This window comes from Leucoraja erinacea, unplaced genomic scaffold, assembly GCF_028641065.1.
Source record: "Leucoraja erinacea ecotype New England unplaced genomic scaffold, Leri_hhj_1 Leri_155S, whole genome shotgun sequence".
Classification (NCBI taxonomy): Eukaryota; Metazoa; Chordata; class Chondrichthyes; order Rajiformes; family Rajidae; genus Leucoraja; species Leucoraja erinaceus.
Genome location: NW_026575847.1, coordinates 224749 through 242071, shown reverse-complemented (window position 1 = coordinate 242071; position 17323 = coordinate 224749). Strand labels below are relative to the sequence as shown.

General features: G+C 50.1%; 1 protein-coding gene across 1 annotated transcript in view; it reads left to right on the top strand.

Annotated features, from left to right (window-relative positions):
• The first annotated feature begins 6166 nt into the window (after positions 1 to 6166).
• ints4 (integrator complex subunit 4) overlaps positions 6167 to 17323 on the top strand; it is a 66887-nt gene continuing 55730 nt past the window's right edge. The window contains exons 1-2 of the mRNA XM_055665853.1: positions 6167 to 6250; positions 15781 to 15981. Coding sequence (XP_055521828.1) covers positions 6197 to 6250; positions 15781 to 15981 — 255 coding nt within the window. The 5' untranslated portion in view covers positions 6167 to 6196. The remainder of the gene's footprint in view (positions 6251 to 15780; positions 15982 to 17323) is intronic.

The following is a 17323-nucleotide window of genomic DNA, read 5'->3' as shown; positions in this document are numbered from 1 at the left end:
GTGTACCAAGATGCAGTGAAAAGCTTTTTTGTTGCGTGCTAACTAGTCAGCGGTAAGATTATACACTGGACATGTTGGGTAAGCAAGGCCCTTGGGGAAGTCCAGAACCAGGGGCCACAGTTTAAGAATAAGGGGTAAGCCATTTAGAACGGAGATGAGGAAACACTTTTTCTCACAGAGAGTTGTGAGTCTGTGGAATTCTCTGCCTCAGAGGGTGATGGAGGCCGGTTCTCTGGATACTTTCAAGAGAGAACTAGATAGGGCTCTTAAAGATAGCGGAGTCAGGGGATAGGGGGAGAAGGCAGGAACGGGGTACTGATTGTGGATGATCAGCTATGATTGTATTGAATGGTGATGCTGGCTAGAAGGGCTGAATGGCCTACTCCTGTGTCTATTGACTATGACTGGTTATGATTAAAATCGAGCCATAAACAGTGTACAGATACAAGATAAAGGGAATAACATTTAGTGCAAGATAAAGTCCAGTAAAGTCTGATTAAAGATGGTTCAAGGGTCTCCAATGAGGTAGATGGGAGAGGTGTAGGAAGGCACTGCAGATGCTGGTTTAAACTGAAGATAGACACAAACAGCTGGAGTAACTCAGTGGGACAGGCAGCATCTCTGGAGAGAAGGAATGGGTGACGTTTCGGGTCAAGACCCTTCCCAGGTTTGGAGGGGTTGATTGGCAGGTCAGGAAGGTCATGTGGTTTCTAGCAGAATTAGGCCATTCGGCCCAACATGTCTACTCCGCCGTTCAACCATAGTTGATCTATCTCTCCATCCGAACACCATTCTCCTGCCTTCTCCCCATAACCCCTGACACCCGTACTGATCAAGAATCTGTCTATCTCTGCCTTAGAAATATCCACTGACTTGGCCTCCAAAGCCTTCTGTGGCAAAGAATTCCACAGATTCACCACCTGGTGAGAAAAAGGTGTAGATGCGACCTGACCCGCTGAGATAGTCCAGCACCTTGCGTCTTCTATTAGTTTTAGTTTAGCTTAGAGACACAGCACGGAAACGGGCCCTTCGGCCCATCGACACCACACTGACCATCGACCACCCGTTCACACTAGTTCTATGTTAAGCTACTTTCTCATCTACTGGGCCAATTTACAGTGGGCCGATTAATCTGGAGCACAGCACGTTTTTGGCATGTGGCAGGTAACCAGAACACCCGGAGAAAAACCACGTGGTCACAGGGAGAGCGTGCAAACTCCACACACACACACACGTTCACAAGTTATAGGAGTAGAATTAGGCCATTCGGCCCATCGAATACTCCGCCATTCAATCATGGCTGATCTCTGCCTCCTAATTTCATTTTCCTGCCTTCTTCCCATATCCCTTGACACCCGTTCTAATCACGAATCTATCTATCTCCACCTTAAAAATATCCACTGACTTGGCCTCCACAGCCCTCGGTGGCAATGAGTACCACAGATTCACCACCCTCTGACTAAGGACAGGCAGACAGATACACAGTCACTCTCACACACACACACACAGACACACAGACACACACACAGATACACAGTCACTCTCACACACTCACACACTCACACACACACACTCACACACACACACTCACGTACACCCACTCACACACTCTCACACACACACACACACACACACACTTACACACACACACTCACATTCACACTCTCACATTCACATTCACACACACACACACTCACACAGACAGACAGACAGACAGACAGACAGACAGACAGACAGACACACACACGCACACACATTCACACACACACACACACACACACACACACACACACACACACAGACACTTACACACACACACACACACTTACTCACACACTCACATTCACATTCACACACAAACACATTCACACACACACACACATTCACACACACACACACACACACACACACACACACACACACACACACACACACACACACACACACACACACACACACACACACACACACACACACACACACACACACACACACACACACACAGCACCCAAGGTCAGGATTGAACCAGGGCTCTCTGGCGATGTGAGGCAGCAGCTCTATCCGCTGTGATACTGAGCCATCAACACAATGTAAATTTAGAGTGGTCTGAGGAAGGGTCTGGACCCGAATCGTCACCCATTCTTTCTCTTCAGAGATGCCGCCTGTCCTGCTGAGTTACTCCAGTTTGTTTTGTGTGTCTATCTTCGGTTTAAACCAGCATCTGCAGTTCCTTCCTTCCCAGAGTACATCTCGACGCATGTTCATTCCAGAGCTTCCAAAGGCATTGCTATCAGCGTCTGTGGAATGTGTGACATGTTGATCAGCAATAAACAACAGAAAATAGACAATAGGTGCAGGAGTAGGCCATTCGGCCCTTCGAACCAGCACCGCCATTCAATGTGATCATGGCTGATCATCCCCAATCAGTACCCCGTTCCTGCCTTCTCCCCATATCCCCTGACTCCGCTATCTTTAAGAGCCCTATCTAGCTCTCTCTTGAAAGTATTTCCTCGTCTCCGTTCTAAATGGCTTACCCCTTATTCTTAAACTGTGGCCCCTGGTTCTGGACCCCCAACATCGGGAACATGTTTCCTTCCTCTAGCGTGTCCAAACCCTTGATAATCTTATTTGTTTCAACAAGGTCCCCTCTCATCCTACTAAACTCCAGAGTATACAAGCCCAGCTGCTCCATTCTCTCAGTCCCACCATCCCGGGAATTAACCTTGTAAACCTACGCTGCACTCCCTCAATGGCAAAACTCAGAGCGATGTGGGACTGACTCGCTCTCTTACCTTCCCCTGTTAAACCTGCTGCTGATCGACATGTCACACATTCCACAGACACTGATAACAATGTCTTTGGGAGCTCTGGAATGAACATGCGTCGAGATTCAGGAAGGAACTGCAGAAGCTGGTTTAAACCAAAGATCCTATAGATAGACCACTCCTGCTAAATGCAAATGGGCTGACGTGCAGTATGCAACAGTGCATTTTGCAGTACGCAATAGTGCGGAATGTGGGCCTTTTTTTCATCCATTTCAGTAACCGGACCCGACCCGACTCGCACCGTAATCAACGTTGCGGGGGAACAGTTTGTGTTATTAAATTTAAATTCTGTAAATGAGCAGAAGATTTTTCCCAAATAACTTTTATTTTTACGAGGATCTTTCTGTAACCGGCTTCCGTCTCCGCACTAGTTATCGTTGCTCCGCTACGGGATCTTTGGTGCGGAGATGGAAGCCGGTTATGGAAATGGGGCCGAAAATTACCCATGAATCTGCCCGTGACCGTACTATGTCTTTTTCATCGAGTGATCTATCTTGCTAGCTTTAGGATCTTTGGTTTAAACCGAAGATAGACACACGCACAAAAAGCTAGAGTAACTCAGCTGGGACAGGCTGCAGGCATCTCTGGAGAGAAGGAATGGGTGACGTTTCGGGTCGAGAGCCTTCCGGCTTACTCTTCTGTTTGGCTGTGTTGCTGCTGACTGTGACGGCTCTACATAAGTCTCATTCCTTGGCACTCAAACAAGATAAACCGGATTTGTTTCTCTGAATGGGTTTGGATTCAGACAGAGGAGGCAAGTTGAAAGGGCAAAGGAATTAAAGCGTGTGAGCTATAATTCACATTTACTGACAGATTTAAGGGCCTGTCCCACTTTGCGATTTTATGAGTGACGGCGGGTGTCAGTGACTGACGCCCGATGTCGCCTGAAAAACGTCAAGTAGTACGACAGCGGCGCGTCAAGGTACGACACACCGCGTCACCATGCGTCACCAATTTCCACGCGTCATCATAGGACAGGACACGCATCGCCGTGCGTCGCCATAACAGCAGCGACAGTACTGAGACAATAGGTGCAGGATACACAAAATTTGGCCCTGGAGCCAAACTTAGTGGGCTGATCAGCATCAGTATCAAGGAGCGAAGGAAATAGGTACTCAAAAAAAGGAAATCAGCGGGTGCAGCAGCAGATGGAGCGAAGGAAATTAAAAAAGGAAATCAGTCTGAAGAAGGGTTTCGGCCCGAAACTTTACCTATTTCCTTCGCTCCATAGATGCTGTTGCACCCGCTGAGTTTCTCCAGCATTTTTGTGTATCCCCAATCAGTACCCTGTTTCTGCCTTCTCCCCATAGGCCCTGACTCCACTATCTTTAATAGCCCTATCTAGCTCTTTCTTGAAAGCATCCAGAGAACCAGCCTCCACCGCCCTCTGAGGCAGAGAATTCCACAGACTCCCAACTCTCTGTGTGAAAAAAGTGTTTCCTTGTCTCCGTTCTAAATTGCTTACTCCTTATTCTTAAACTGTGGCCCCCGGTTCTGGACTCCCCCAACATCGGGAACATGTTTCATGCCTCTAGTGTGTCCAAGCCCTTAACAATCTTATATTTTTCAATGAGATGCCCTCTCATCCTTCTAAACTCCAGAGTATACAAGACCAGCCGCCCCATTCTCTCAGCATATGACAGTCCCGCCATCCCGGGAATTAACCATACGGCAGCCCAGAACAGCGCCTATGATGTCTCAGCCGTCAAGCGGCGTCAATGTACGTCCACCCGCCACACGATACGGCAAGACACGACAGGTTGCATCACCTGGGGCGCGTGACGTCATTTGATCACCCAGCTTCCCTATAAACCACGACGCATCGTTGTCACATAGTGACGCATAGTGACACATGGTGATGCACGATGACGCGCAATAAATTAGCATAGGCAATGACCGTACGTTAACACACGTCACCCGTACGTCATCGTGTGAAAGGGCGCACGATAAGATAAGACACGCAGATGTCGCGGCAGGATTTTGAACATTCCAAAATCCGGGGGGGGCAGCAGAGAGACACCGCGCGCCACGAAGCGTCACGACCTGACCACGACGCGACAACCTCTTTTCAGGCTGTCGCCGAAAATGTCGCTCAAGTGGGACAGGCCCTTTAGAATGGAAGACACACAGTGCTGGAGTAACTCACCGGGTCAGGCGGCGTCCGACAAGGTGGTACCGATCATCATGGAGCCCCACCATTGAAAGCATCCACACCAGGCGCTGCCACAAGTCCGGCACGGTGGCGCAGCGGGTAGAGCTGCTGCCTTACAGAGCTAGAGACCCGGGTCCCGGGTTCGATCCTGACCAGGGGTGCTGTCTGTACGGACCTGCGTGGGTTTTCTCCGGGTGCTCCGGTTTCCTCCCACACTCCAAAGGAGTGTGGTTTTGTAGGTTAATTGGCTTGATAAAAATTGTCCCTAATGTGTGTAGGACAGTGCGAGTTTAGTTAAGCTTTAGATATACAGCACGGAAACAGGCCCTTCGGCCCACCGAGTCCACACCGACCAGCGTACTAACACGAGAAGGCAGGAACGGGCTACTGATTGGGGATGATCAGCCACAATCACATTGAATGGCGGTGCTGGCTCGAGGGGCCGAATGGCCTACTCCTGCACCTATTGTCTATTGTCTATAATATACTGTAATACTATATTAAACATTAACTAAATATAATAAAAATCCTTTAGATGATTGTTACCCAGGAATTTAAAGGTAGATTGCTTTGTTTGGTGGCAGTTTGGAGAGGAATGTGAAGGTGTGAAAGAGAGGAATAGATCGGGTCGATGCACAGAGTCTCTTGCCCAGAGTCGGGGAATCGCGGACCGGAGGAATTAGGTTCAAGGAGAAGATGAAAAGATTTAGTAGGAATCTGAGCGGTAGCTTTTCCACACCGAGGGGGGTGGGTGTATGGAACAAGCTGCCAGAGGAGGTAGTTGAGGCAGGGACTATCCCAACGTTTAAGAAACAGTTAGACAGGTACATGGATAGGACAGGGTTGGAGGGATATGGACCAAACGTGGGCAGGTGGGACTAGTGTAGATGGGACATGTTGGCCGGTGTGGGCAAGTTGGGCCGAAAGGCCTGTTTCCACACTGTATCACTCGTTAACTCTAGTATGGAGTGGGTGGGCCAAAGGGCCTGTTTCCCACACACTGTGTGACTCTAGTATGGAGTGGGTGGGCCGAAGGGCCTGTTTCCCACACACTGTGTGACTCTAGTATGGAGTGGGTGGGCCGAAGGGCCTGTTTCCCACACACTGTGTAACTCTAGGACAGAGAGGGTGGGCGGTGCCGCGCTCAGGGCCTGTGCTGTGCTGTGGCCATCCGGCGGCGGGGGGGCGCTGCGCGGCGGGGCGGGGCCAGCGCCCGGTGATGGCGGCGCACCTGAAGAAGCGGGTGTACGAGGAGTTCACCAGAGTGGTGCAGGTGGGTGTGTAACCCGGGCAACCGCGCTACTCCAGGCCCAGGCACCGGGCAACCGCGCTACTCCAGGCCCAGGCCCCACACCGGGCAACCGCGCTACTCCAGGCCCAGGCTGCTGGCCCGGCACTAGGCCCCACACCGGGCAACCGCGCTACTCCAGGCCCAGGCTGCTGGCCCGGCACTAGGCCCCACACCGCGCTACTCCAGGCCCAGGCCCCGCACCGGGCAACCGCTCAACTCCAGGCCCCACTGCGGGCCCGCGCTACTCCAGGCCCCACACCGGGCAACCGCTCAACTCCAGGCCCCACACCGGGCAACCGCGCTACTCCAGGCCCAGGCTGCGGGCCCGGCACTAGGCCCCACACCCGGCAACCGCGCTACTCCAGGCCCCACACCGGGCAACCGCGCTACTCCAGGCCCAGGCTGCGGGCCCGGCACTAGGCCCCACACCGGGCAACCGCGCTACTCCAGGCCCAGGCTGCGGGCCCAGCACTAGGCCCCACACCGGGCAACCGCGCTACTCCAGGCCCAGGCTGCGGGCCCGGCCTAGGCCCCACACCGGGCAACCGCGCTACTCCACTACTCCAGCCCCAGGCTTCACCCCCTGCACTAGGCCCCGCGCTACTCTAGCTTCAGGCCCAGAGGCGGGACAGCCGCCTCCCATACCCGGGTAACCCCCAGCGAGCGGCCTGGACGTAGGGCTGCGGCCCTCGGACCCATACAGGCCGTGAAGCCTGTGACCCCAGGCCCGGACCCCAGCCCTAATGCCTGAGACCCCGGTCCCTGAGGCCTGAACCCGTATCCAGGCCCTGAGGCCTCACTGCGAGACCCCTGAGTCACAAAGGCCTCGGACCCCAGGGTCGAACCCGCCAGGCCCGGCCTCTAAGGCTTAAATCCAACCAGGCCCAGGGTCCTGAGGCCCTAAAGCCGCCCCTGAATCCCCCCCAGGCCCGGACTCTTGTTGCCCTAACACTGTCTCTTGGACACAAAGGCCTGGGTCCTGCCTAAACCCTCACTGACAATCCCCACAGAGCTGGTGTCAAGTCTCCGGCCTGGGAACTGAACCAACCCAGGCTGGAGGCCTGGGGCCTAAAGCCGCCCATGGACCCTGAGGTCTGAATCCTGTATCTTGCACACTGTGGACTCTATGATCTTTGCCGTGGGTGGCTACGATTGTCGCTCCGCTGCACTGGATAGCTCGCAACGCAAAAGCTTTTTGCTGTACCTCGGTACACGTGACAATAAACTAAACAAACTGGACTTCATCCTGGCCCGTACCCCTGAGGCCCACTCACTGGCCCCAGTCCCCACACTGACACTCCCCACAGAGCCGGTCTAAAGCTTCGGGCCTGGGAAGTGAACCAAACTGCAAGCTGGAGGCCTGACTGTTAAGGCCTTATAAGATTGTTAAGGGCTTGGACACGCTAGAGGCAGGAAACATGTTCCCGATGTTGGGGGAGTCCAGAACCAGGGGCCACAGTTAGACATAGAAACATAGAAAATAGGTGCAGGAGGAGGCATTCAGCCCTTCGAGCCAACACTGCCATTCATTGTGATCATGGCTGATCGTCCCCAATCAATAACCCGTGCCTGCCTTCTCCCCATAGTCCTTGACTCCACTAACCCCAAGAACTCTATCTAACTCTCTCTTAAATCCATCCAGTGACTTGGCCTCCACTGCCCTCTGTGGCAGGGAATTCCATAAATTCACAACTCTCTGGATGAAAAAGTTTTTTCTCACCTCGGTCTTAAATGACCTCCCCTTTATTCTAAGACGGTGGTCCCTGGATCTGGACTCGCCCAACATTGGGAACATTTTTCCTGCATCTAGCTTGTCCAGTCCTTTTATAATTATATATGTTTCTATAAGTTTAAGAATAAGGGGTAAGGCCATTTAGAACGGAGGCATGGAAACACTTTTTCTCTCAGAGAGTTGTGAGTCTGTGGAATTCTCTGCCTCAGAGGGCGGTGGGTGCAGGTTCTCTAGATACTTCCAAGAGAGAGCTAGATAGGGCTCTTAAAGATAGCGGAGTCAGGGGATATGGGGAGAAGGCAGGAACAGGGTTTGATTGTGGATGATCGGCCATGATCACATTGAATGGCGGTGCTGGCTCGAAAGGCCAAATGGCCTACTCCTGCACCTATTGTCTATTGTCTATTGACCCATCCTTCTCTCCAGAGACGCTGAGTTACACCAGCACTTTGTGTCTTTTCCTGTGCTCAATGCCCTGTCTAATGAACGCAACTATGCCAAATGCCTGCGTACTCCGACCCAAAACATCATATTGCTTCCACGTATGATGCGTGACCCGCTGAGTAACTCCAACAATTTTGAGTACACATGCCGATGCAGTATAATGTGGATAAATGTAAGGTTATCCACTCTGGAGGCAAGAACGGGAAGGCAAATTATTACCTGAATGGTGCCAGGTTAGGAAAAGGGGAAGTACAATAAGACCTGGGTGTCCGAGTACATCAGTCGCTGAAAGTAAGCATGCAGGTACAGCAGGCAGTGAAGAAAGCTAATGGCATGTTGGCCTTCATAAAGAGAGGAGTTGAGTATAGGAGCAAAGAGGTCCTTCAGCAATTGTATAGGGCCCTAGTGAGACCACACCTGGAGTATTGCGTGCAGTTTTGGTCCCCTAATTTGAGGAAGAACATTCTTGCTATTGAGGGAGTGCAGCGTAGGTTTACAATGTTAATTCCCGAGATGGTGGGACTGTCATATGCTGAGAGAATGGAGCAGCTGGGCTTGTACACTCTGGAATTTAGAAGGATGAGAGGGTATCTCATTGAAACATATAATATTATTAAGGGTTTGGACACACTAGATGCAGGAAACATGTTCCCGATGTTGGAGTCCAGAACCAGGGACCACAGTTTAAGAATAAGGGGTAAGCCATTTAGAACTGAGACGAGGAAAAACTTTTTCACACAAAGAGTTGTCAATTTGTGGAATTCTCTGTCTCAGAATTTACTGGATGCATTCAAGAGAGAATTAGATAGAGCTCTTGGGGCTAGAGGAGTCAGGGGATATGGGGAGAAGTCAGGAACGTGGTACTGATTGTGGATGATCAGCCATGATCACATTGAATGGTTGTGCTGGCTCGAAGGGCCGAATGGCCTACTCCTGCACCTATTGTCTATGTGTCTATTTAAACCAGCATCTGCATTTGCTTGAACCTACATCTAAGTCTGCAATCCCAACATAGAAATAGAAAATAGGTGCAGGAGCACCATTCAGCCCTTCGAGCCAACAACCTTGCACTCCAGGACCGAGGCCTAACCCACAGTCCTGCTCGATCCAAGGGTTTGCTGAATTTTTGCGCAGGGGTAGAAGTGCGCCTTACAGCGTTAGAGACCCGGGTTCGACTCTGACTCTGGATGCTGTCTGTGAGGACGTTTGTACGTTCTCCCCATGACCATTTGGGTTTTCTCCGGGCGCTCCGGTTTCCCCCCACATTCCAAAGATGTGCGGGTTTATAGTTTGATTGGCATCTGTAAATTGTCCCAAGTGTGCAGGATAGAACTCGTGCACGGCTGATCGCTGGTGACACCTGCCTTAGGAGAATACTTAACATCTGGTGGAGAGACAAAGTAAGCAATGTGGACCTGTGGAAAAGAACAAGTCAGGAGCCCAATGACTTACAAATTCGAAGGAGAAAATGGAGTTGGATTGGACACACCCTCAGGAAACATATAAAATTATAACAGGACTGGAAAAGCTAGATGCAGGAAAAATGTTCCCAATGTTGGGCGAGTCCAGAACCAGGGGCCACAGTCTTAGAATAAAGTCATTTAAGACTGAGGTGAGAAAAAACATTTTCACCCAGAGTTGTGAATTTATGGAATTCCCTGCCACAGAGGGCAGTGGAGTCCAAGTCACTGGATGGATTTAAGAGAGAGTTAGATAGAGCTCTGGGAGCTAGTGGAATCAAGTGATATGGGGAGAAGGCAGGCACGGGTTATTGATCGGGGACGATCAGCCATGATCACAATGAATGGAGGTGCTGGCTCGGAGGGCCGAATGGCCTCCTCCTGTACCTATTTTCTATGAAAACTGCCACAAACATCACCCGGCAAGCCCTGAAATGGAATCCCCAAGGATAAAGGAAAAGAGGTCGCCCCAGGAACAGCTGGAGAAGAGGTGTCCAGGCAGAAATGTCTGAGAGTGGGCTCAACTGGGGAGATCTCGAAAGAACTGCCAACCGAGTGAGGTGGAGGACATTTGTCAATGAGCTATGCTCCCTAGAGGAACAAAGGGCTTAAGAGGAAACATAGAAACATAGAAATTAGGTGCAGGAGTAGGCCATTCGGCCCTTCGAGCCTGCACCGCCATTCTATAAGATCATGGCTGATCATCCAACTCAGTATCCCGTACCTGCCTTCTCTCCATACCCCCTGATCCCCTTAGCCACAAGGGCCACATCTAACTCCCTCTTAAATATAGCCAATGAACTGGCCTCAACTACCCTCTGTGGCAGAGAGTTCCAGAGAAAAAGACGGGTGCTGACTCTGTGGGCTGAAGGGTCTGTTTCCAGACTGTATCTACACTACACCTCATTCCCATGAAACACTGGGGATGGAAGCACTTCCATGTGCCTATCTGAATGTAACTGCCTCCTCCACCAGCACCCCTGGCGATGTGTTCCAGACCCCCACCACCCTCTGTGTAAAAAGATTAATTTACCCCACGCATCTCCATTCAATGTTCCCCCTCTCACCTTGAAGCTCTGCCCTCTAATGTTGGACGTTTCCACCCTGGGGGGAAAATGGTGGTGGCTGTCTACTCTATCTGTGCCTCACGTCATTTTATATGCTTCTAGAGCAGTACAATAGACAATATATGCAGGAGTAGGCCATTCGACCCTTCGAGCCATTCAATGTGATCATCCACAATAAGTACCCCGTTCCTGCCTTCTCCCCGTACTCCCTGACTACGCTATCTTTAGAAGCTCTATCTAACTCTCCTTTGAAAGCATCCAGAGAATTGGCCTCCACTGCCTTCTGAGGCAGAGAATTCCACAGATTCACAACTCTGGGTGAAAAAGTGTTTCCTTGTCTCCGTTCCAAATGGCCTACCCCTTATTCTTAAACTGTGTGGCTCGTGGTTCTGGACTCCCCCAACATCGGGAACACGTTTCCTGCCTCTAGCATGTCCAATCCCTTAATAATCTTATATGTTTCTATAAGATGCCCTCTCCATTCAGCCCGCATTTGGTGGTGTAGAGGCAGATACGAGAGTGGGCGTTTAAGAAGCTTGTAGATAAGCAACATGGATATGCAGGGAATGGAGGGATATTGATCGTGCAGGCAGAGGAGATTAGGTTAACCTGGCATCATGTTCGGCACAGACATTGCGGGCCGAAGGGCCAGTTCCTGACCTGTGCTTTTCTTTCCATAATTAACTGAAAGAAGAAGACATTTCTTTTATCCCATAATTTATGATCCAGAATGTGTTGCCGGAAGCCAAGTGGTAGCTTTCAGAAGGAACTGGCTAAATAATAAATGAGGTAAAAAATAGTTCTGTGAGATAGGAGTGATTGGGATTAGTTGGATGTGATTGAAATTCACAGCATAAGCATCATTGCCTTTTATGTAAGGACTTTCCAGAGTTCTACAGAGCTGGAGTTGCAGGACTGGAAAGATCTCTTGCGTTATTTGGTATGTTTAGTTTAGAGATACAGGGCGGAAACAGGCCCTTCGGCCCACCGTGTCCGTGCCGACCAGCGATCCCCACTCACTAACACTATCCTACACCCACTAGGGACAATTTAAACATTTATACCAAGCCAATTAACCTACAAACCAGCACGTCGTTGGAGTGTGGGAGAAAACTGAAAACCCATACAGGCCACGGGGAGAACGTACAAACTCCGTACAGACAGCACCCGTAGTAAGAATCGAACCCAGGTCTCCGGCACTGCATTCGCTGTAAGGCAGCAACTGTACCGCTGTGCCGCCGTGTCGAGACGCAGTTAAAAAAAACCCATTTATTTGCAAGCTACCCATTCAAATCAGATAATATCTTGCATCAATACAGTCATAAAATCATACAGTGTGGAAACAGGCCCTTCGGCCAAACTTGCCCATACCGGGCCAGAATGTCTAGGCTGCTCTAGTCCTACCTGCTTACGTTTGGACCACATCCCTCCACACCTGTTTTACCCGTGTACTTTTTGAGGCAGCGCCTCCTACAGATCTCTTTGTTGGAGGAGAGGTCAGTGCCTTGATGGCGCTGCCTCAAAAAGGCAGCCTGCATCATCAGAGGCCCCCACGCCAGCCTGGCCACACTCTCAGTTCACTCCTGCCATTGGGAAGAATGTATAGGAGCCTGAAAACTGTGACCCACCAAGTTCAAGAATAGCCTTTTCTCAGCAACTAAACTATGAATTACAGACTGTCTTGAGATCTACTGAGGACTTTGGACTTTTGCACTAGTTTTGGTGAGACCGCATCTGGAGTATTGTGTGCAGTTTTGGTCTCCTAATTTGAGGAAGGACATTCTTGCTATTGAGGGAGTGCAGCTCAGGTTCACCAGGTTAATTCCCGGGATGGCGGAATTGACATATGATGAAAGAATGGATCAACTGGGCTTAAATTCACTGGAATTTAGAAGGATGAGAGGTGATCTTATAAAAACATCAAATTCTTAAGGGGTTGGACAGGCTAGATGCAGGAAGATGTTGGGGGAGTCCAGAACCAGGGGTCACAGTTTAAGAATAAAAGGTAGGCCATTTAGGACTGAGATGAGGAAAAACGTTTTCACCCCGAGTTGTGAATCTGTGGAATTCTCTGCCACAGAAGGCAGTGGAGGCCAATTCACTGGATGTTTTCAAGAGAGAGTTAGATGGAGCTCTTAAGGCTAACGGAATCAAGGAATATTGGGAGAAAGCAGGAACGGGGTACTGATTGTGGATGATCAGCCATGATCATGTTGAATGGCTCGAAGTGCTGAATGGCCTACTCCTGCACCGATTTTCTACGTTTCAACTCCTGCCATTGGGAAGAATGTGTAGGAGCCTGAAAACTGACCACCAGGTTCAAGAATATAGACAATAGACAATAGGTGCAGGAGTAGGCCATTCAGCACTTCGAGCCATCACCGCCATTCAATGTGATCATGGCTGATCATCCCCAATCAGTACCCCGTTCTTGCCTTCTCCCCATATCCCCTGACTCCGCTATCTTTTTCCCAACAGTTAAAATAAAAACTGGCCTGTCTTTATATCCAAACTAATATTTAGATGATTAATTTTTTGAAATGTTGCATATTATACGTTATAGAAACATAGAAAATAGGTACAGGAGGAGGCCCTTCGAGCCAGCACCGCCATTCATTGTGATCATGGCTGATCATCCCCAATCAATGGCGCCTGCCTTCTCCCCATATCCCTTGATTCCACTAGCCCCTAGAGCTATATCTAACTCTCTCTTAAATTCATTCAGTGACTTGGCCTCCACTGCCCTCTGTGGCAGGGAATTCCACAAATTCACAACTCTCTGGGTGAAAACGTTTTTTTTTTCTCACCTCAGTCTTAAATGACATCCCCTTTATTCTAAGACTGTGGCCCCTGGTTCTGGACTCACCCAACATCGGGAACATTTTTCCTGCATCTAGCTTGTCCAGTCCTTTTATAATTTTATACGTTTCCATAAGACCCCCCCCCCCCTCATCCTTTTAAGGATAAGGGGGAAATCGTTTAGGACAGATGAGAGTGATGAATCTCTGGAATTCTCTGCCACGGAAGGTAGTTGAGGCCAGTTCGTTGGCTATATTTAAGAGGGAGTTAGATGTGGCCCTTGTGGCTAAAGGGGTCAGGGGGTATGGAGAGAAGGCAGGTACAGGATACTGAGTTGGATGATCAGCCATGATCATATTGAATGGCGGTGCCGGCTCGAAGGGACGAATGGCCTACTCCTGCACCTAATTTCTATGTTTCTATGAGCACAGGCCTGTTGTGCTACAGCAAGTAAGAATTCATTGTTCTGATGTTGGTACATGTAACAATTAAACACTCTTGACTCTTGATGTATCCCAAGAGTGTGCTTTCTGTGGAACTTTTGGAGAAGTTGCAAGAGTCGTTGAAGATATCAGCGAGTGATATAGCACGGAAACAGGCCCTTCGACCCAAATCGACCAAGCTGTCCCATCTAGGTTGAGTAGGCTGGGACTATGTTTAAGGAACAGTTAGACAAGTACATGGATAGGACAGGTTCGGAGGGATATGGGCAGGTGGAACTAGTGTAGCAGGGACATGTTGAGTGGAAGGAGCTATATGAATCTAAGCTAGTTCCTTTTGCCTGCATTAGACCTTTATTCGTCTAAATCTTTCCTAGCCATTTACCTGTCCGAGTGTCTTTTAAATGTTGTTATTGTCCCTGCCTCAACTACCTCCTCAGGCAGCTAGTTCCATATATCCACCACCTTCAGTAGACAAAAAAAGCTGCCCCTCAGGTTCCTAATAAATCTTTCCCTTCTCACCTTAAACCTATGTCCCCTGGTTCTTGATTCACTTACTCTCGGTAAAAGACTACATGTAAACATTTATGGAGTCATACAGTGTGGAAACAGGCCCTTCGGCCCATCGTGCCCATGCTAACCGACATGCCCATCTACACCAGTCCCACCTGATTGCATTTGGCCCATATTAAACTCATTCTTTATTGCAACCAACAGGTTGCTGGTTAAGATTTTTCACCCAGAGAGTTGTGAATGGGTGGCATTCTCTGCCACAGAAGGCAGTGGAGGGCAATTCACTGGACGTTTTCAAGGGAGTTAGATTTAGCTCTTTGGGGTAAAGGAATCAAGTGATATGGGGAGAAAGCAGGACCGGGTTACTGATTTTAGATGATCAGCCATGATCTTATTGAAGTCGGCATATCAGTCTGAAGATACCAGCGATCACCCACACACTAGTAGTTTAAGAAGGAAGTGCAGATGCTGGAAAAATCGAAGGTAGACAAGAAGGGTCTCGACCCGAAACGTCACCTATTCCTTCGCAAGAAGAAGAAGAAGATCTCTTAAGTGAAGTAAAGTGTGCCTAATGTTTAGTTTCGAGATACAGCGCGGAAACAGGCCCTTTCGGCCCACCGGGTCCGCGCCGACCAGCGATCCCCACACATTAACACTATCCTATACCCACTAGGGACAATTTTTACATTTACACCAAGCCAATTAACCTACATACCTGCACGTCTTTTGAGTGTGGGAGGAAACCGAAGATCTCGGACAAAACCCACGCAGGTCACGGGGAGAACGTACGGACAGCACCCGTAGTCGGGATGGAACTCCGGCGCTATTTGTACGTTCTCCCCGTGATTGCTGAGTTCCTCCAGTATTTTCATCCACCTGTGATCATATTGAATGGCGGTGCTGGCTCGAATGGCCAACTCCTGTACCTATTTTTCTATGTTTCTATATCCCTCTAAGCCGATCCTATCCATTTTGATTGAGTTGAATAACTGAAGGAAGATGAAGCCAATGTTATCGACTGCCGGATTCATCTTCATTCATATGCTTCACTTTACAGATTCAACAACCGCACGATGAAATTCCCGCCAAGAAACTGCGCCTGGCGAAGCCCAGCAAGTCGGCGGCGCTGCACGTTGACCTCTGCAAGTCCACAAACTCCACCGAGGCGCTGCAGTACCTGTTGCAGTTCGCAAAGAAGCCGGTGGAAGCGGAGAGTGTGGAGGGAGTGGTCCGCATCCTCCTGGACCACTACTACAAGGTACGTAGTGCTCGCTTCACTTTAGAGATTATTCGTCTTCTTCTTGCGAATGAACCATAAACCAAAGAAATAGTTAGATCTCAAGCCGGATGTTACGGATGGAGGTAGACAAAAGTGCTGGAGAAACTCAGCGGGTGCAGCAGCATCTATAGAGCGAAAGAAATAGGCAACGTTCAGGCCGAGACCCTTCTTCAGACCTTCTCCAGTTAGAGATGCAGCATGGGAGCAGGACCATCGACCACTCCGTACACTAGCACCATCCTGTACACTTGGGCCGCACGGTGGGGCAGCCTTACATCGAACGCAGCGCCGGAGACCCGGGTTCGATCCCGACCACGGCTGCTGTCTGTACGGAGTTTGTACGTTCTCCCCATGACCTGATACAATGATACAATTTATTTGTTGTCATTTGAACCTCAATGAGGTTCAAACAAAATTTGGTTTTTGCAGTCATACACACACGTAGACAAGACACAACACAATTTACACAAACATCCATCACTGTGATGGAAGGCAAAGTCTTATCTCTCCCCTGCACTCCCCATTCTCTTCCCGATGTCAAAGTCAAAGCCCCCAGCGGGCGATGGTAAGTAAGTCCCGCGGCCATTAAAGCCGCGCCGGGCGATCCAAGGCCACGATCCGGGTCTTGGTGTTGGAGCCCCCGGCGGGCGCTAGCATGTCCCACGGCCATTTAAAGCCACGCCGGGCGATGTAAGGCCCCGCTCCAGGTCATCCTCAACCCCGCAACTTGGGCGGGAGAAGTTGCCGTTGCGGAAGCCTCGAAAAGCGGTCTCCCACCAGGGAACCGTGAGCTCCTGGTGTTACCGTCCACCGGGCTGGCGGCTGGAGCCTCCGAAGCTCCGGGGTCCGGTCACAACCTCGCGCCACCACAGCTCCTCCCGTTCCGAACTCGGCCAGCTCCACGATGGTGAGTCCGCAGGCTCCATGACATGTGTCCCAGGTCGCTCCGGTTGGAGGCCGCTCCACGGTGCTAGGCCTCAACGACAACGGAGACCCGACAGAGAAAAGGTCGGGTCCTCCGTACAGGGAAAAGATTTTAAAAGTTTCCCCACCCCCTGCACCCCCCCACACATGCCCAGTTAAAAAAAACACTATAAACTACACTCAAACGAGACAAGAAAATAAAAAAAGACAGACGGACTGCAGAGGCCGCTGCGATGTGAGTCGCGCCGCCCACCTGCGTGGGTTTTGTCCGAGATCTTCGGTTTCCTCCCACACTCAAAAGACGTGCAGGTATGTAGGTTAATTGGCTTGGTAAATGTAAAAATTGTCCCTAATGGGTATAGGATAGTGTTAATGTGCGGGGATCGCTGGTCGGCGC